This window comes from Petaurus breviceps, unplaced genomic scaffold, assembly GCF_028583685.1.
Source record: "Petaurus breviceps papuanus isolate PSGF00001 unplaced genomic scaffold, PetGlider_PUasm1.0 115, whole genome shotgun sequence".
NCBI classification, from domain to species: Eukaryota; Metazoa; Chordata; class Mammalia; order Diprotodontia; family Petauridae; genus Petaurus; species Petaurus breviceps.
This window is the reverse complement of record NW_027185612.1, coordinates 6,821,765-6,842,788: the sequence shown is the minus strand read 5'-3', so window position 1 is coordinate 6,842,788 and position 21,024 is coordinate 6,821,765. Positions and strand designations below refer to the sequence as shown.

Here is a 21,024-nt window from a genome sequence, read left to right as displayed (position 1 = left end):
GACTTGCCTACAAAGTCTATGCAGGCATACTGAAAATTCGTGCAAATTATATGCAAATGTACACAACTATGTCAAGGACTCAGCTGTGGCTCCCTGGGGGGGTGCCTAGTCTTATGCCATTGAAATACTTTGCCCTATTACCTTTCCCAATTCAATGCAATTCACAAGGTATTGGGCCCTCACCCCACAGCCTTCATTTGGTCTTTTTCTTCCAGGGAACCCAGTTTTCTCTTCACTTCATGGAGGAGCTTGGTGCCTTGGAACCCGCTACCACGACCGTCAAACTTCACCACGATGGCGCCGTGACTGCTGACCATGACAGTTTCCCAGTTGACCTCAAACTTTTCAGTCACACTCTGGCTCCCTGGTGTGCCATCCCTGAAAAAGAAAGCAAAATCTAGAGCAAGGACCAAGGGCCTAAAAGACCAATGTCACCCATGTAATCAGGGGGCTCAGGCAGCAACAATGAGGTCCCTCTAGTGATGCTAGTGGAAAAGAGTTCTGCTCACCCTCAAGGAGACCCCTGATCCTTTCCTTTGTCTCCTGACCTGGCATAGGGAGATGGGTGGGTGGCAATGTGATGCCCAAACACATGTAGGATTGTGAGCCCAAACTGAATATCAAAGGAATAAATTATTTCTGAATACTCAGAACTGACCCTGGGTAAAATGACTAAGTGAGTGACATTTATTAAAAGATTATCTATTTTAGTTAAAGATATCTTTCCCTCTAAGTCAAGAGGAAATATGTTGCTGAGGTGAGAATTCTGGACTTGGAGCAGGAAGACCTGGATTCCTCAGATACTTATTAGCTGTGTAACCTTGGACAAGTCACTTAACTTCTCTGGGCCTCAGTTTCCTCCTCTGTAAAATGGAAATGTTGAACTCTATGTTTCTTAAGGTCTTCTCTAAATCTAGAGTTACTATTCTAAGATATGCCCTAAGATAAGACAGAGATATGCCCATCTCTGTCAGTGCTCCCTAAAATGCCATCCCTTAATACTACTGCTTCCCAGTCTTGGGAAGTGCAGTCCACTTTAGGGTTGTCAAGTGTCTACAGAGGGATAATAAGAAAGCCATTGTCTCCTACCCCAACTTGTATTCAAGGTAACCCATACTGAGAAAGACCTGCCCAATGCATTCACACAAGATGTGTTATGGCAACAGTTTAGGGTTTCATCAGCTTTAATAGGAGTAATTCATTATGTTATTATTAATGGATACAATGATGGAATTCAGATGTCATTTCTCCTCTGGGCCTCAGTTTCCTCATTTGTAAAATGAGTTATACTAGATGAGAAGTTTTTGGTCTCAGGACCCCTTTAAACTCTTAAAAATTACTAGGGACCCCAAAGAGTTTCAATTCATTAAAATAACATTAAATCCATTGATGCTAATATTGATAACATTTTTTATGAAGATTAACCATATTTTGCAAACCAAAACAATTTAGTGAGAGGAGTGGCATTGCCATACATATATTTTGGTTGCAAATCTATTTAATGCCTGAATTAGTAAAAGACAGCTGGATTCTTATATCTGCTTCTGCATACAATCTGTTACAATAATGCTGTTTTGATTAAAAATAGGAAGAATTTGGCTTCATGCAGATGTGTAGTTGGGAAAAGGAAGAATATTTAATTAGACCAATACCATTTTAGTATTCTTGAAAAAAATAGTTTTGACCTCAAGGACCCCCAGGAAGGGTCTTAGGGGCCAGAACACTACATTTTCTCTCTCTTTTTTTTAAGCAATTGGGTAACTTAAGTAACTTGCTCAAGGTTACGTGGTCAGTTATTTCTGGGTGTGGTGCTAAGTATCTGAGCCCGGATTTGATCCCCAGGTCATCCCAACACTGGGGCTGGTGCAGAACACTACATTTTCATTACCACTGGAGTAGTATACCTCTGAGATTCCTCTTTCTAACTCTAAATTCTGTGATCAGCAACATGCCATTTGGGGGCAGATTTTTTTTGGCAGGGAGCCTTCCCTGATCACTTCCTAGTATTTTACTCTGTTTGTGGGTCCAGGACTACCCTTGCCCTTATCTCTGACCCAACTGAGAGGTGTTCAATTACCAACTGTGAAGAAAAGAGACATGACTGACCAACTGAGGTTAAAAGTCAGGGGGCAGGGGGGAATTCTCCTCTTTTGAAGAGTGGGACACTTGCCATCCATTTAAGTCATTAAAAAAAATTCACCTATACTAGCATTTCTCATTTGGATCTCCTTACTAAGTGTGCCAGCCTGCACACTTTTTAGAGTCTTTCTAATCAAGTGTCGTTAGCTTAATGAGCTCTGATCTCTCTTAAGCACCTCCTGTAATGAAATTAAGTTCCCTCTGCAGTAGTTGGATAGCCATGACATGTTGGCAGTATTTGGGTCCTTGCTGGAGGGTAGCTTCAGGGGTGATGCCCTTTTAAGATTATTATGCTTTCTTAGCATCTAGATTGCCTCAGTTTCTCCTTCCTTTCTTCTCTGGAATGGAATTAATGATGAGGGGAGTGGGGCCAGAATTATGACTGAGCTGGGTCAGACCCAGAGGGAAAATCTCTCTAAAAACCGCTTCTGGGTTCCTCATGGACAAGGTCCTTGTTAAGCTTGGTGGCCTAGAGTTGGGATGCCCTCTAGTGGTTGGGTTTGTATTGAAACCCTCCTGCCACTGCCTCCAGTAAGTCTAGAGTAGAAAGGACACTGGATGTGGTCTCATGAAACCTGGATTTTGGCGGCACCTCTGTGGACTCCAGCTGGTCCCTTAACATTTCTAAGCTTCATTTTCCTCATCTATAAAATAAAAAAAATGTGTTTGATGATCTCTGGATAACCTTTCTAGCTCTAGGATGCTAAAAGTGTATGAGTTGTATTTTGAGGAAGGGAGAAGTTCCAATACTGTCAGATACTTACTAGCTGTGTGATCTTGGACAAGTTACCTAACTTCTCTTGGCCTCATTTCATCATTTGTAAAATGGGGTTCTTACAAAGGTTGTTACAAGGATATAAATATACAGTTATGTTGTGTCTGACTCTTTGTAACCCCATTTCGGGTTTTCTTGGCAAAGATACTGTAATGGTTTGCCATTTCCTTTCCCAACTCATTTTATAGAAGAGGAAACCAAGGCAAACAGAGTTAAGTGACCTGTCCACAGTCACACAGCTAGTGTCTCAGGCTGGATTTGAACTCAGGTCTTCTTGACTCTAGGCCTGGTACTTTATCCACTGTGCCACTTAGTTGCCCATATAAAATTAGCCATTATTAAATATCTTTCTAATACTGACATCAGCAGACTGGATCAATGTATGCCTTCCTTAATTATGCTGCCTTCCAATCTTGGGTTGCAGCTCACTTTAGGGTTGTCAGGTGTCTGCAGAGGGATAATAAAAGAGCCTCAGAAAAAGATGGGCTCCCCAACTAGACCCATGGAGGGATGGGGAAGGAAAAACTTTGGGGATGGGTGGAGCAGGAAAGGAACTGGCTCCCTGACCACACCTTGGCTTCTCACTCTCCTCTTTGTCTTACTCAGGCTTTATAAGACTTTACTCCAAAGATACTGGAGGCTGGTAGTCCCTTTGTCTCTACCACCGCCAAATGTAGTCTATGCCTAGCCTACAGGATACTTGAATTCCCCCAGATTATCCTAGCCTAAGTGTAGTCACTCCTCTTCCTACCCTTTAGGATACTTAAGCCAAGACTAGGTTATTCTAAAAAGGAATCACAGATCTTAGAGTTCTAGGGCCATAATTAATCAAAACTGGGCCTAGAGCAAATTAAGTTGATGGTTAGAAATAGGTTTAGCAACTCAGAGGACAGCCCTACCACTGACATACTAGGTTCCAACACAGTTACAATCCCTGAGAGAATCTCTTGCTCCAAATGGGGATAAAGGTCAAGGTGGGATCCATAAAAAGGGGGCCAAGGAGGCCAGGACTCAGGGACTAGTAGATGGGGGAAGCTGAAGCTGTGCCCCATACCACTGAAGGACCACTAGGTAAGATCAGGGACAAAGAAAAAACAAGCTGTTTGGGTGTTGGTTCTCTTAGGAAAAGTCTTACTGGTTCCACACTAGTCAGTCTTTCTAGTTCAGTCTCTTCAGGTCACAAAGGAGGCCCAGGGAGTTTAAGTGACTACTAGAATTCTTTCATTATGTACTAAAAGTTTAAAGGGACATTTTTGTATTATTGTGATCATTATTATATTTAAATCTCATCATTTTGGGGCAGCTAGGTGGTGCAGTGCGTAAAGCATCAGCCCCGGAGTCAGGAGGACCCCAATTCAGTTTTGGCCTCAGACAGTTAACACCCACACAAAAAAACTAGCCGTGTAACCTTGGGCAAGTTACTCAACCCCAACTGCCCTCCAAAAAGCAAATAAATAAATAAAAATTAAAAAAAAATAAATCTCATCATTTAAAAAATAGGCCCTTTCTGTTCCCTTTTAGGACACCATTGGTGCCCAGTTTAGATTTGCAGCAAAGAAAAGATGGGAAGGAATTAGCTGATAGGCTAAAAGTTTTTTTTTGACCTTTTCCCACACTTAGTTGTTAAATTATAAGGGATGTGATTTGACTGTCAGTATATCCAGAGGTGGTCTTTGAATGAAATCCCACAGCATTCACTTCAGAAAGAAAAGTGAAGTAAAATGACTGTTCTGGGAATTTTAGAAGCATTTGGAGAGGGTTTCTCTCCCCACTCCCATTGCTGGAACACTGGCGGGGGGGGGGTTTTTACTTCACTTTTCTTTCTGAAGTGAATGCTGTGGGATTTCATTAAAAGACCACCTCTGGATATACTGGCGGTGAAGGGGTGCATGGGGGAGGGGTGGCTTCTAAACTAGATCAGGGTTAAAAATCATTGGTCTGGAGAATCAGAGGGTCCATTAGCATTGTGAGAATGATCTGAATAAAACCACCCCCAAGGGAGGGGGAGGATAGAGAGAGGAGGAGGAGGCACTAAACTAACTCAGAATGTTAGGAAAGTGGGTTAATTCTTCATTGGAGCCCATAACTCTGTCCTTGGGGCCATGCTGTGAGCCTGTCTTTCAGGCTGAGGTTATAATAAAGTCCTTTTAGGACTTCAGCAATTAAACCCTTTTGGATGGGGCCCAAAGTAGACCAGGCAGATCCTGAATGAAGTTTGTTCTCTAGGCTTACAGCAAGGTTGCCTCTTGTACTTGGCTGGGCAGGAGTGCTTGCTCTCTTCCCCTAAATGACTTTACTAGAAATTCTTCTTTATCCTTGACATACTGGCACAGGCTCCCACTTAAGGGTAAGGCAGAAAAATTGCCAGAGGGAGAGACCAAGGAGGGCTTAGCCCTTTCCTTCTGTGAGGACCCTGGGCCCTGACTTCAAATGAATGAGGAGATCATTTCTGCCACCTTCGGGTATTTTCCTGTTCATTCTTCATGCTCTTCGGTAAACAGTTCACCCATAAAAGATGTAGGTAATACTTACACTACCAGAAGCAGAGGATAGTGGGCGGTGTCTGTGAAGGTGGCTGGCTTTAAGATCTGCATTGGCAAGTCTAGGTGGGAACAGACAAACATGGTAACATTTTAGTATCAATGACAGATTGATAATAAACATGGTTCATATTTGTACAGAGCTTTGCAGTTGATGGAATTCTGCCCTTGCAACAGTCCTACGAGGCAGATAGTGCTTTATACTCATTGTTAAGATGAGAAAACTGTGGCTCAGAGAGGTTAAACGACTGTCCTTGACCATTGTCACACAACTCTTGGGTTATCTTATACCCAAGTCCATTCTTTTTTTCTGTAATCCTGTGTCATTGTACTTAGGCAGAACAGGGGGTGCTGTTTGGTTAAGTGTACCAGTCCATGGTGCTTTGGAAGAGGATTTAACACTGGGGGACTTTCATGACTTTATTAATCCATCCATCCATCCATCCATCCATCCATCCATCCATCCATCTATCCATCCATCCATCCATCCATCCATCCATCCATCCAACAAATATTCATCAAATACTAGTATGAAGCAGGTAGGGGTCACAGTGGATAGGTGGCCCTGGAATCAGGAAGACAGGAGTTCAAAGCTAACCTCAGACACTTTTTCACTATGTGACCCTGGGCAAGTCACTTAATGTCTGCTTCAGTTTCCTCATCTGTAAAATGGGGATGATAATAATAGAACCCATCTCCCAGGTTTGTGAGGATAAAATGAAATATTTGTGAAGTGCTTTGCAAACCTCTAAAGTTCTCTGGAAGTTATTGCTGTTATTGTCACACAACTACCTACTCAATAGTCCTAAAGCATATAATATTATGCCTCCTCCTTGTCTGCAGCATAAAATGCAGAGCCTTTTGTTTGGCCTTTTGAAGCCCTTAATCTGACTCCAGCCTACCTTCACAGGCTTACTTCACATTATTCTTTCACCAATACTGCTATTCCAGCTAAACTAAACGTTAGTTTAGTTTTCTTTTTATTTTTTTTAAAAGCAACTGGGGTTAAGTGACTTGCTCAAGGTTACATGGCCAGTTTTTTTGTGTGGGTGTTAAGTATCTGAGGCTGGAACCGATCTCAGGTCCTCCTGACTCCGGGGCTGGTGCTCTTACTCACTGCGCCACCTAGCCCCCTCAGTTAGTTTAGTTTTCTATACATGGCCTTTCATTTTCCATCTCTTCTCCCGTCTGTCTCTTTATGCCTGTAATGCAATCATTCCTCACCTTTGTGTCCAAGAAGTCTTAGGTTCCTTGAGTGCTGGTCGCACACACCTCCTCCTTCAGGAATACCAGTCTGTATCCTTAGCGTTTCTAGTGTTCCTCCAGCCCCACAATGACTTTGCATGTATTTTGCATATGTTCTGTATTTAATTTTCTGGGTATATATTGCTTTCCCCATCTCCCGTCCCCATGCATCCACACTGGTCATTCCTCCTTCCTGGAATGCTCTCCATTTTCACACGTCTGCCTCTCAGAATCCTTGGTTTCCCATTCAAAGCCTAGCTTCTACCAGGATGTCTTTTCTGGCCCCTTAAACCTTTCCCTCATTTACAGTGATATAAAATGCCATATCTTATGTGTATCTATTTATTTACATATTGTTTCCCTCATTAAATGTAAGCTCCTTGATATTTGAGAGTTTCCTTTTTTCTTTTTATCTTTAGGAGGATGGCAAGGCTCATGGGTCCTTAGGTTACATTAGTAGATCAGATGACAATGCTGGAGGCTTTGGATGTTGTAGGGCTAGGATAGCTGGAAAGACTTCGAGGACTTTAGGAGGTGGAGGCAGGGCTGATGTAAGGCCTGGTGATCTTCCACCTCAGTGGAATAAACAGAGCTCGTAACTCCCGTCTCCTTCAAGCTGGAGAGCAGCCTGGATCGATTCTTGATTGCCTGGCTCTGTACGGGAGGGAAGGAAAGGGGGAAGGCGCTCTTGGTGGACTGACTGCATCTCGGATGGGTTCTGGGCAGCCCAGAGCTAGGAGACAGAGGGTGAAGGTAAGGTAAGAGGGCATAGATGCTCCCAGTGAAGGTGACCATTCCTGCTTCTGGACTGTCCCATGCGGATTCTGGGCCACAGCAGTAAGGGGAACAGAGAGGAGAGACAGATGAGAGATATCATAGAGAAAGAATTTTTAAGATTTAACTGAAGTGGGGTAGAGTCAGAAGGAGACAACAGAGAGATAAGAATTAAGGATCATGGCCAAGTTTGCAGCAAGGAAAACTGGGCAAAGGGTAATACTGCTGAAAAAAATAGTGATGTCAGAGGAGAGGGCTTTGGGGAAAGGTTATAGGCTCAGTTTGAAACATGGTAGGTTTGGGGGGGGGGTACAGGTGGGTCATCCAGGTAGAGTTATCTGTAGGCAGCTGAAGTACAGGCCTGAAGCTCAGGACAGAGGTCAGGGTCAGAGATTCACCTTTGGGAGTCCTTTAGGGAGAGGTGACAAGTGAATCCATGGAGGTGAGATTGCCAAGGGAGGGAGGATGGAGAGAGAAGCTAGATCCGGTTATGTCACTCTTCTCAAGATCCCTCACAATTTGGCATTACTTAACCTTTCCAGGCTTATCTTGCCTTCTTGTACTTGGCACAGCCTCGAAACATCCTACATCCCTTGAACATGCCCTGCCTGTTCCTAAGTCTCTGCTTCTGCTCATATGCCTGCTTTCTTTCTTTGCCTGCTGAATTCCTACCCATCATTTAAAACCACACTCACATTCTACTTTCCATATGAGGCCTTTCCTCATACCTCCACTGCTAAAGGCCTCCATCCAGCAGCCTTCCCATAGCCCTTTGGCCCGTACCTGTCTAATATACTTATCACGTATTATTGGGAATTACAGTTCCCTGGCTTTGTCTCTTATCTGCCTACTAGGCCATAATTTCCATGAAGGCAGGATCTGTATCTTATCTAGACCTTTATATCTCCCTATGTATCTTGGCTAGTGTTCACACTGCAATCAGTAGTTTAGCAAATGCTTGCTGGATTACATAAGATCAAGTCAAAGGATTGTTTAGGGAGGGAGGAGAATAACCAAGTGGGTGAGTCTAAGAAGGTAAGGCCCTGCAGCGTGGTGGAAGGAGATGAAGATTAGAGGTCAGCAGCAGACCTGGGGACTTGCCTCAGCATAGTCACTAGCTTCTCGCTGGACCCTGGGTAAGTCACTTCACTTTGTTCTTGTTCATCTTCATTGATGAACCTGGGGATAAGTATGCCTTTGCTCCCCAACCCACAAGTTCATTGTGAAGATTCAGTGAGCTCATGTATGTGTATGCACTTTAAAAGGGCGAAGCTGTACAAATGTGCAGTTTTATCAACAGCAACATCACAGGCAGCAAGAAATGAAAACCCCAAGGGCTCCATGAGTCACTTTGTCATGCATCGCTGATGCATCGCTAGCACAACACACAATTAAACACCTTCCCGTCTCCATTATTTTCCCCTTAGGCAGCAAGGTTGGTGTCCCAGCTGGGAATCAATATTTGAAGGGACTGGGGGAGACAGAAAGCAGAAAACAGAGATCCTGGGTGAGATAGGGACAAGGAAGAGAGAGGAGGAGAGGATAAGGGGGGGCGTCTGTGGACCAAAGCAAGATGGCAGCGCTAATTGCTAGATGGATATTGAGAGTCTTTCTCTCTGTGCCTGAAGGGATACTTGAAGGTGGCCCGGTTACCAGCCTCTGAAGCCCCAGCTGGGCCTTGTCACTATCCAAGGTTTTTTGGATCTATTCCTCAGGCTAACGAAAATTGCCTCCATTAAAAAAAAAAAAAAACACAAAACAAAACAAAAACCCAACCTCCCCTCCCCACCCCAAACCAAAATTTCCCTACTGGATTCTTTCTCCCCAAACAAAACTCCACAAACCTTCCTTCTTAAATTTGGCATTTGTTTACTGATGGTAAATAGAAGCCAGATTACCAAAGGCTTAGCAATTAACTCAGAATTAGTGGCATTTTCAATATGATTAATATACAGGTTCACCACAGGCTAGACACGTTTGCTTGGCAATCATTTTCTGACACAGGGTCTAATTACTTATTCTGGTTGAATACTAATGCCTTGCAAATTGGATCAGTGGCCCAGGGACAAGCAGAAAGGCAGGTGATGGACTTTATCATTTAAATATCCATAAAACATGGGCTGGGCTGTTTCTGCCACTGATAAGCCGAAGGGCAGACCTTGGAAATTGGGCCCAGTGGCCTGAAACCTTTAGATTCCAGAAGAGGGTTCTTTAAGACTTTTTCCCTATCTGATCAGGGCCTTGTAATAATCTAAGAAAACAAAACAAATAAAACTCTGTTGGGGGTCAGGGGAGCTTTCTGAAACCTATAAGGTCACTTTCAGCTAGATGTTTTTGTTCCATCTTTCTCCTTTTATTCTTTCCTGGAAATTTTCATGCCCCATTCCTATACAGCTGAAGCCTTGCTAGACAGTGTCTCCCTGGCTATCATATCAGAAGTGGAAAACCAATTAGACACATCTGAGCAAGAACCAAAGTGGGAGGAGGGGAGCACCCCCAAACCTTTCTTATAAAATCAATGGTCCATGTGGTTGAATTACTTTGGCATGAAAGAAACAAAAGACTCAGCTGGCCCACACTTCTACTTAGAAGAGAGGTTGGGACCTTGGTGAAATCATACCTTGGAGTGTTCCAAGCCCTAGGCAGCCTCTCCAATTCGTATGTTTGTTTCTGTAATGACTTGAAGACCACCACACCTGAGGCCTAATGACTCAACTACAATTGCATCCAGCTCCCTCTGGCAACTGAGGCACAAACAGATCCCTTGCCCTTTAATCCCTCTTCTCTTCCCCATGTTCCTCTGTACCCTCACCGAGGAGTATGTCCTTGTAGGCCCTCCTAGACCTTGGCTTCTGTGGCTTAAAAGTCATCAAAATAAAAATCTTTTATTTTCTACATAACTGGCATGTCTAACTCTATTGTGTAAACCTCTTTTAAGTCCTCAGAATGCTAGAATAGATTGGAACAAAGTCAGTTTTTGGAGTGAAATTTGGTCTCAAGTAAATGAAAACCCAAGTCATTGTGGTTAATATTGACGAGATGTTTGTGACCATGGATGAGCTCTCAGCCACATTAGAGGGTATAGCACCTGTTTTCTTCATCTGTCTTCTAGCTTTTTATTCATGGCAGTCTAATTCTGCATGCTGAATTTCACATGTGCAGACAGATGGTCACTTTCATTCTTAAAATTCTAAAGTCAGGTGATCTTTGGTTAGCTATTTCCCTCCCACTCTTCAGGGTCAGTCACCACCCTAGAATAAGATGTCTAGTATGCTGTGAGGCTGAAAGGTTCCTAAGGAATTCTCAGCTGGATTCCAAAGGATATCCTCCATGGGAAAGAAAAAGGATTTCTCTTCATTTTTTTCTCTCTTCTTTTGAGGTATCTATTTGTGGTAAAGAAATGGGAAATTAATTGGGAAAGGCAATACAAAGTAGTACAAAAGGCATAATTGGGAATTAGGTTAACTGGGTTCTAATCCTGCCTCTGCCAGCATTGGATGAAATGAACTCTGAGGTCACTTTCACCTTATGATACTATTGATTCCACGAATGTGTTAAGATGTGTACGTGACACGGCATGTCTCACCGTCCTGGTCCCTGAGTTTCTAGAGAGCAGACAACCACCCTACCCTCTATGAGAGATCCCTGGGTGAGCTCTTTTAAGCAGAGTCCACTGAAAATGTTTAATGCACAATGACCACTGCCAGTTTTCAGTACCTAATTCCTAAGGAAGCCAGTATAATCTCCTCCATTATTAACTGGAATGATTGGTGAATGTGGTTCTTCATTAATTGTTCTTGTTAAGTCATTTCTTTCTTGACTGATTCTCCATGACCCCATCTGGCGTTTTCTTGGAAGAGGCTCTGGAGTGGTTTCCAATTTCCTTCTCCAGCTCATTTTACAGATGAGGAAACTGAGGCAAAAGGGTTAAATAACTTGTCCAGGGCCACACAACAAGTAAGTGAGGTCAGATTTGAACTCAGGTCTTCCTGACTCCAGGCCCAGCACTCTATCCACTGAGTCATCTAGTTGCCCTGGTTCTTTGTCAGTTGACTCTATTGGGTAACTGAGGATAAACATGAAATTCTTTTCTGTTTTCTAGCTTGTTAGGAAAATATTACTAAAATATCAAGAATCCACATGCTTGGGAAGTAGAATTCCTTTTTTTTGCAAATCTTTATCACATCATCATTAAGATATTTATTAAGCATTGGTATATACAAAGCACTGTGCTTAATTCCACCTTTTCTCTCTTGATTATTTCCCATTTGTCCTGTATAGAGCTTATTTGTATATAGATGTTTACATGTTGTCTTCCCCCATTAGCCTGTGAGCTCTTCAAGGCAGGGACTGACTTTTGCCTTTCTTTTTACCTTCTGGTACACAGTAGGTGCTCAGTAAATGTTTATTGACTGAATTGCATAGAAAGGACAATATTTAAGGGACTTAGACTATTTCAGGATAAAGGACATACCCAAGAATACACATGACAATACAATGCAGCATATGTTAAGTATCAGATAACTGGTAGACATCACAAATGTAATGGGAGTTCAGAGGAGTGAGGGATCGTTATGGGCTGGGAAAGATGTTATGGAAGAAGGACATTAGGCAGATCACAGAAGACAATAACAAAGATGAATGTCAGAAGTCAGTCTCAAGGTCTCAGATGTCTACAGACACATGCACATAGTATGGGTAAAGATGGGTAATAAAGATCTTGATGCTAGGAGATAAGTAACAGCTGGCATAGGATTCATGTCTGAAATGTGGCTATAGAAGGGTACAGAAATAGGCCCTGGGCCTGTGATTTCACTAGTAGAGGAACTCCCAAATGAAGCAGTTCCCTCTAAACAATGCAGGTTGGCACCTTCTCTGTAACTTGCAGTCTTCTTCAAGTATTGCTCAGAGCAGTGGGATTAAGTAAATTGCCCAGTGCCATAAACCAATATTAATCAGAGGCAGGACCTGAACCAAGGTTTTCTTGGTCCTGGGACCAGTTAAAAAGAAAATAATGATAAAAAGAGTTGAGTAGTATAGAAAATATAGATGGATCTAGAGGGAAGAAGGCGAAGGACAATTTGGGTGAAGATGGATGGAAAATAACCAAAAAGATACAATAGTACAGGTGTCCATAACCTAGGGGGACACGAACTTGTTTTTAAAGAATATTTTGATAGTGAATGCTCTTTCTTATGTTGTGCTGTGTACATGGAAATGTTCTCTCTCTTTTTTGTATGTATGTATTTAAGTTCAAAATGAATAAAAAATATTTTGATAACCATTTCAATATAATTTTTTTTCCTTTGTAATCTCATATATTTCATTTTGTGCATTTAACAACATTATTGTGAGAAGAAGTCCATGGGCTTCTCCAGACTTCCAAGGGGGTCCCTGATGCACAGAGAGGTAAAAAATGCATCTCCCTAGTCAGTAAAAGGAAACAACAAAACAGTCCAAGAAACATCTAAAAGCTGGCCCAGTGCTACAGTTTAATAGAGATGGGGAAGTGCTCTGGACACAGATAATCCATTACTCAAAAGAAAGAGGAAGTGAGGAGGGGAACTGATATCCTAGACTGGATTATGGCCAACAATAATGACCAACTTAGAGCTGAAATAGGAATGACAGGAACTTGGAGGCCAAAGCTTATCCTTCTCCTGCCACCCCTCAAAGTTCTGCTTGGCTTGTGTGGCCTTGGGCTTCTCCTGCCAATCCAGTAGACAGTTTCCTGGTTCTGGATACAACCCTTCTTCTTGTATTTGAGGCTATGATTCCACTAAACTGTCATATAAATTAAGGCAGTTATATCTGTAGCCAAAGGATGCCCAGCACAGTGATCCTTTAAGCTCTCCCTCAGGCCCTTTATAAATATTTACATCACCACCACCTCTTCTCAGCTCACTATGGCTCTCTGTGGCAGAATTCATTTTTGTCAGCTATCAAAGAGTGTCCTACCATTATAGGAATAACTGTATCCTACCTGCAACAGTGGAATAGCCAACGTCTTTAGCAGAACGCGTCAGAGAGGACAGACCATATGATATGTTGGTATTGCCTCTTACCACTGACCATTACGTCAGGGTCTCCTGCCCTCTGATGCAGATACACACAAAGGGTAAGGAAGGACTCAGGATGTTGTCGAGGATTTCCCTGTCACTCATCCTGTAACACAGAGTCATTAATGCCCAGCCCTTGATGCATTTCATGCCAAGGACCTCAAGGAGTTTACCATCCAGTCCAACACACAATATTTGCTCCATGGACACACACAATACGGGGAACATAAATGCTAACACACAGGGGAAAGCCACCCAATTTTGTTTTGTCTTTGTATTCTTCCTTGCTGGCACAGGGCTTTGCAGCACTAAATAAAACATTTTTAGTGTTGGGGTTGATCAGAGGAGTTCCCCAATCAACTTGATGAGATTACAAGGAGGTGAACCTTTGTTTGGGTTGTAAAGATCTCCCCATGGAGGGTATAGACATGCCCACTGGAACCTTGTAGAGATGATTAAAGACATCTGGCTAAGTCTTAGTGACTGGGGCTGCCTCCAAGGTGAGTTGGTTGGCTTGAAGCCCCCTGTAGTGCCTCCTGAAAAATAAATTTCATTGATGGGGCTGCCCTCAAGATGAATTAATTGGTTCCTGCTCTGTTGGGAGGAATTCCCTTTATTCTGGGCGGTAACAGGGAATCTTCACTGAGGATTCTGCTTTTCATCCTTTTTCTTTGTCTTCCTTCTAGCTCCTGAGAATACAGCTGCTAGATGTGGCGTTCCCTCTCCTCCAAGAGCCATTAATGACAGACACAACTTCTCCTTACACGAACGTTAGAATGTTGACAATGTAGCCACTCCAAGCCTGCTTCCTTTCTGAGGGGATCTAAGCCGCATCATATATGTCTGCTCTGTGGGGACGTACACTATTACCTGTGGAGAAAAGGGACTCACTGAACTGTCAGGGGGTTGTCGTACTGGCAATCTCAAGTTTGCTTCCCTTTTGAGGAGGGTCAAAACAAAAGGTGGTGCTAAATTAGGGGACATTAGGATTTTGTCCAAAAGTGAACTTGGACAAAGGGAATTATGATTATTTATGGGGGTCAATTTTCTGTTGGCTGGCAAAATCTGTCCTGTGTATGATAAATACATTTGTTTCATTGAGTATTTGTATGGCTCTGGGGACCTACTTGCGGACACTTACAGAGATCCAGATATGAGCTGTATTTGATAATCATCTCAAAGCAAAGTTTTGGTGAGGACTATATGAATCATAGAGATTGTCTTTTTAAGGATACCCCTAAGATTGCACCTGGTCTGTGGGAACCCCAGGATACATTGAATCAGATTGGAAAATAGCCAGATTCCCTGGAACTACATTGCCTTGCCACAAAGAGGTCTCTCACCTGGTTTTCTTGCTCTTCCTTCCTTTCAAAACATAGCTCACCCAGTTTGTATGATGGACCAGCTGGAAAGCCTAAGCTTTTCCTTCTTTTTACCTGTTGTTCATAGCCTCAGGATGGGGAAGGTATGGGAGTTTCATTATGGATACTGGCAGCATCTAACTGTGGTTAACAATAGATAAACTGTTTTTGCCTTTTGCCATTTGCATCTAATAAAATACCTTGAAGTGATCAGATACTTAATAAATGTTGAATTGAATTGCTTATTAAATTGAATTTGTTGATTGGGACGGCACTTACCATCTGGTTGGTGTGTGTGTGTGTGTGTGTGTGTGTGTGTGTGTGTGTATGTGTGTGTAGGTTGAATTAGATGACCTCTAAACTCTTTTTTGGGTCTAAATCTATGATCCATTCACAAAAATTAAGAAATTCAGAGAGGCGACTGGGGTTCGGTGAAAGACACTGAGTTCAGTCATGTATGTATTTTGAAGTTCAGGTGATGGTGGGATAACTAAATAGAAATGTCCAGTAGACCATTAAAAATGTTGAACTAGAGGCTGAGAGAGAGGTCAAGTCTAGAGTGAGGGATTTGGGAGGTGTCTTCTTAGGAGTAATAGCTGATACTATGTGAACTTCAAAGAAGAAAATTTTGATAGAGATGAGCAAAAGCCAAGGACAGAATTTTGGGGCCTATGCAAGTATGAAGGGTGAGCTATTGAGGAAGCAGCCAGAGAGATTGGAACAGTATCTAAATGTCATAGGGAGGAAAGAGCATTAATCTTATCTCAATGAGATAGTAAACTTACTGAGGAGAGGGACCTTAAGCTTCTCTTTTATCCCTTGTAGTGCCTAGCATCATTCTGGACAGGAATTGGGAGTTCAATAAATACTTGTCAATTTATACAGTCAGTATAATTCTTTTTCTGTGCCTCCCTGAATCTCTCCTTGGCTGACTATCATTTCAGAACATTTTTTTCCCCCAAACAACTCATTTCCAGCTGTTTGGAGAGCAGAGACTATCATTATTGGGATAATATGGTATTCTTTCACGTAAGTCATTAGACAAAGCAATCTTCTACTGACAGCTGAGTCATTTCAGAGAAGGAATAGTAATGAAAAATGAGAAAAAAAAAAGAAAAACCAGTACTCACTGTAATCTTCGATCTCAATACTTTTGTATTCAATTTTAGGCATCTGCCGGTCACTAATAGTCTTCTGTACGTGAGCATTTACTTCCAGCTCAAAGATTTCTGAAAGAGGAAACAACAACAGATAGAAACCCACTGAAACTTCTGCCTATGGGGAACTCATCTTGTACTTACAGGGTAACATATTTAGGGCTATAAGGCACCTCAGAGATCATTTGGTTCAACCATTTCATTTTAGAGATGTTGAACCAGAGGTCCAGAGACGTTAAGGGACTTGCTTCAAGTCATACTAGTAGTAAGGAGCAGATTCAGCATTCAAACCCAGGTCTCCCTATTCCCAACCAAGTGATCTTTCTACCATACCACATTGCTCCTGTGTTTACTTAGTCACATGACCATCAGAAAAGCTAATTGTACTTCTCCTGTTCACTACACTTAACCAAGGGTAATGACCATCATAAACTTGGAAAGAACGGAAATGGAAATGTCAATTATTCCCCAGGAAAAATTCATTTAAATCCCTCAGTTTAATTGAAAGGTGTCCTAGAAAGTTACTTGATACCTCACTGGTTTTACTGATCCATTTGTTCCTTTTGTTCATTTTAGGGCCTTAAGAGTAAGGCTTGAAGCAGACTGGGATGAAGCAGTTTGTTTTATCCTAGCCTGCCTCAAGTCTTACCTTAAAAAAGGACCCGAAAAAATCAGACACTCCACTTCTCTTCAGGAAGAACTGAAATAATTCCATTACCTTTTGACACTGGCCAATATTAAACATGTTTCTAAAACTAATCACTCTAAGCCTTCTTATGTTTATTTTTGAAATTGGACTAATCTGTCAACTGCTGTACTTTCTTATATCTCTAATGGAAACGATGCTCAAACTATCCAACTTCCTCCTTCTGGATGGTGGGTACTTGCTCACATTTTAACTGGGGAGAACAAAAAAAAAATCAAACCAAAATACACCAAGTCAAGCAACTCCTCCATTTGTCAAATCAGTTTGAAACAGACGAGCTTCAGAAATGCTTTAAAGAGTGGATCATGCATCACAGGCAATCATTCTCTGACAGGTATTCTCTCAAAAAGCAACACAATCACCACATGAGCACATGTGGGGAATTATTCCTGCCTGCATGCAATCCCCAGAAAGTTAAACTTCCCATTATAATAAGGAGGTTTCAGAAAGGAACAATTTTCATCTATGAAGCTGATATATAGCTCACTGAGGTCACCCACAGATCCTCATTGTTACTTAGGAGTTTATGAAACCAGGGGAGATAATGGCGCTCATGTCTATATACCTGTACAATGAACTGAAGGGTGAAAAATTCAGTTAGTCAACTGGTGGCATATTCTACATCAATGGCTCCTCTAACCTTTGTCTTGGGTTTACCCTGCATGTATCTAATCAACCCTTATCAACTTCTTCATGTAGCTGCCTAAACTGTTATTCATACAAGTTTTACCAAGTTACCCCACTTCTCAAAAACCTATGACTCTCTATTTCCTCAAGTATAGAATTTAAACAACTCTGACATTTAAAGCCTTTCACAAACTGGTTCTAACCTCCATTTCCAGGCTATATGCACAATATCCTTTCCTCACCTCCTTCCCCACCTCAAGTACTATATGGTATAGCCTAACTTCCCTACTTTCTGTTCTTTATGTAGGATATTTCAAATCCTCACGGAGGTGGTTCCTCATGGCTCTCTAGTTCAAATGTTACTTCCTACAAGTGACCTTTTCTGATCTACCTAATAGATAATACCTTCCTCTCCCATACCCAAATTAATTTGCATATATTTTATATTTAATTTGAACATGTTTCCTAAGACAGGATCTAAATTTCCACTTATAAAGGAGCTGATGTCAACAATGTACATTTTTATGTGAATGAGTTTAAATTGGGGGAAAGGGGGTGCATCCCTCTCTCTGGGATGGTGTTTGCATGTTAAATCTCACCCTGGAAAGTGGTCTTTTTCATGAATCTGCAACCATACCAAGCAGTTGGAAGAAAGGAAACAAGCATTTATTAAGCTTACTGTGCTAAGAACTTCATAAATATTATCTCATTTGAGCCTCACAACAACCCTGGAATGGAGTTGCTATTATTATCCACATTTTTTTCTTACATTGAGGAAACTGAGACAAATAGAAGTTAACTGAACAGACTGGACTCGAACTCAGGTCTTCCTGACTCTAGGTTCACCAGAGTACTATCTTTTGTGCCTCCTGGGTGCCTGTCCATTCCACCTCTCTCTTAGACCATACTCTTTCCATCATAGCTTTAGAACAGTGGAATGAGCTCTGACCTGGGAGTCAGGAGTCATGGGTTCTAGTTCTGATTTTACCCTTACTTTGTTAGGGGATTTCCAGCCAGACTATGCATATTCCTCAATTAGCAAATGAAAAGGCTAGAAAGGATCAATTCTAAGGTCTTCTCTATCTCTGTGCTTCTGTCCTATTTACATGACATTTCCCATAGAGGATATTAACTGCCTTTGAGTACCTTAAATAATCCATTAAAGGTCCCCAAATGTGCCAGGTTCTAGCTTTGTGGCTTTTAAAAAGGTCTTTCCCTGTCTTTGTAACAGCTGATTTCTCTGGCATGAAAGGTGAAGGTTCCTGACCCTTATGCTTTAAGACACTGGTGTCAAACTCGAATAGAACTGGGGACTACTACATATCAGTAAGGGTATCTGTGGGCACACAATGACTTAGAAAACCTCATATTAACATTACCTCTGTCTGACTGTATTTTTATTTACTTGGTCAGATATTTTTTGGTTGGTTCGTTCACAATTGAGAGTATTATAGGCAGGCTGCTGAGTGTCTGACCACGTCTACTTTAAGACATAGTCCACTCCAGTCCACTTCCTGCCAAATGCCATCCTATGGGAGTGGTGCATTTTGTTATGTGCTTGGCTTTTTTTCCTTCTTTCCTTTTCACCCTTCAATCCCATCCCACATATGCAATTTAATACATAGAAATAATTCACAAGGGCTCTCAACAAGCAGGGAAGGCTGTTTCATCTGCTTGTGGGAATTTGATTCAGTTGTGGAAAACACATGTAGACGTAGACACAGAAACAGACACACACACACTCCTCTTTTTGTAGTTCTGCCAAGCCGGCATGGGGAGGGGGAAGGTAGGACTCAGGTAATCCTCTCCTACCTTTTCCTATTACCAGTCCCACCAGTTCATTTCAAAATAGAACAGAGACAACAACAACAAAAAACAAAACAAAACAAAAACAAACCATAGAAAAAGATTTTGAGAGCTTCTCTACCTCATCCATTCTGAGTTCTGTTTCTCACTGGTCATGTGGAATACTAAAGTAAGAGAAGTTGATTTCAGATGCTGACTAGCTTATTGAAGCTATGTAACTTTGGGCAAGTCACTTTCCCTTAGTTTCTTCCTCTGCAACTAGATGACTAGATGATTTCTAAGGTTCTTTCCTGCTCCAGATCTTAGAGACAGCTAGGTCATCAGGAAGGTTCAATTCACCTCAGAAACTTATTAGCTGTGTGACCTTGGATGACCTCTGCCTCAGTTTCCTCATCTATAAAATGTGGATAATAATAGTACATATCTCACAGAGTTGTTGTGGGGAATTAGTGAAATATTTGTAGAGGATCTGCAAATCTTAAAGGCCTATATAAATGCCAGCTATTCTTTTATACCCTGATGACTATGGTGGCAAAAAATAACATAGACCACTTATCTCACCTGTCTCTTCAGAGAAAACCCTCAGCAGACAGAAAGAATGGTACTGTGGATGAAGCACCAATGAGTATTGGCCTAAGCTAATTTTTACTCCATGCCAACATCACAGGGGATAAGCCCAACTCATGCATATGCATCTTGCAGGAGATCCAGCTGGCCCTCAGACCACGAGGCAGTCTACACAAAACATCCCTTCTCTAAATGAATATATTTGTCAACCTGACAGTAAATGTTTGGAGGACACTCCCATGAAGGCCAAACTATAAAATAAAATAGTAATTAACAATGGCTGGTGTTACTAGGAGGAGCGAAAACAGAACTTTAAACAGTTTTCAAAGCAGGACCAATGGAATCATTTGAGCAAAATGAAGTTCATCTCTCAAGGAAGGTTCCATTAGTGATGCCATCTTTACACCAAGCTCAACTCACTCTGTGTACATTTCCACCTTTTTACCATTCAGGCTCCTCTCACCGCCCCCCCCCCCCCCATTAGAATATAAACTCTTTGAAAGTAGGGATTATCTTATTTTTATTTGTATCCCTAGTGATTCTTCCAGCAATGCGAATGTAGCCAAATCAGCAGTGTAAATGTAACCAGACCAGCAGTGTGAATGTAACCAAATCAGCAGTGTAACCAAATGTAACCAAAACAGCAAAGCACTTTTCATTTGGAAACAGGAAAGAGCTTTAGAACAAAGACTGCCGATATTTTTACAGGGAAATTTTACCCACGTGACAAATAAAACACCAATAAAAAGATCTCTAACAAAGAAGTCTCTCCCCAGACTTTCTTATTTCAGTTGACATTCCTAGACTTTTCAAGATGGAAGGGACCTTCAGGGTCATCTAGTCTAACCTCCACGTGAGAAAACTTAGGCTCAGAGAAGTGAAGTCATTCCATCACAGTCACATAACTGGTTAATGGCAGAATTAGGACTGGAAAGGTTTACACAGTGAAGTGGAAAGTGGGAGTTGGAGCACCTTGAATGAGCTCCATACCCTTCTACTCGTTACCTAACATCTCCCGTATTTGGTTTCTTCATTTCTAAAAAGAGGGACATGGATTGGATGATGGTGGAAGAAGTTCTGTCTCTAGCTCCAGAAGATCAGGTTTCAAAACCTGCCTTTGATGCTGTCTATACAACCTTGGGGCAAGTTACTGACCTCTCTGGGCCTCAGTTTCCTTATCTATGAAAGTATCTATAAAAAATGATTTATAAAATGTAAGTCACTTTTTAATGTGACAGCTAGGTGGCACAATGAATAGAATGTTAACC

The 21,024-nt window shown here is 41.8% G+C and overlaps 1 protein-coding gene across 1 annotated transcript in view; it reads right to left on the bottom strand.

Moving 5' to 3' along the window:
* The window catches only part of DPP6 (dipeptidyl peptidase like 6), a 990,703-nt gene that overhangs the window by 19,489 nt on the left and 950,190 nt on the right, over positions 1-21,024 (bottom strand). Inside the window, exons 18-20 of the mRNA XM_069084788.1 lie at positions 16,024-16,122; positions 5,447-5,516; positions 184-378 (exon numbers count right to left, since the gene is read on the bottom strand). Of these exons, the coding sequence (XP_068940889.1) occupies positions 184-378; positions 5,447-5,516; positions 16,024-16,122 (364 nt within the window). The remainder of the gene's footprint in view (positions 1-183; positions 379-5,446; positions 5,517-16,023; positions 16,123-21,024) is intronic.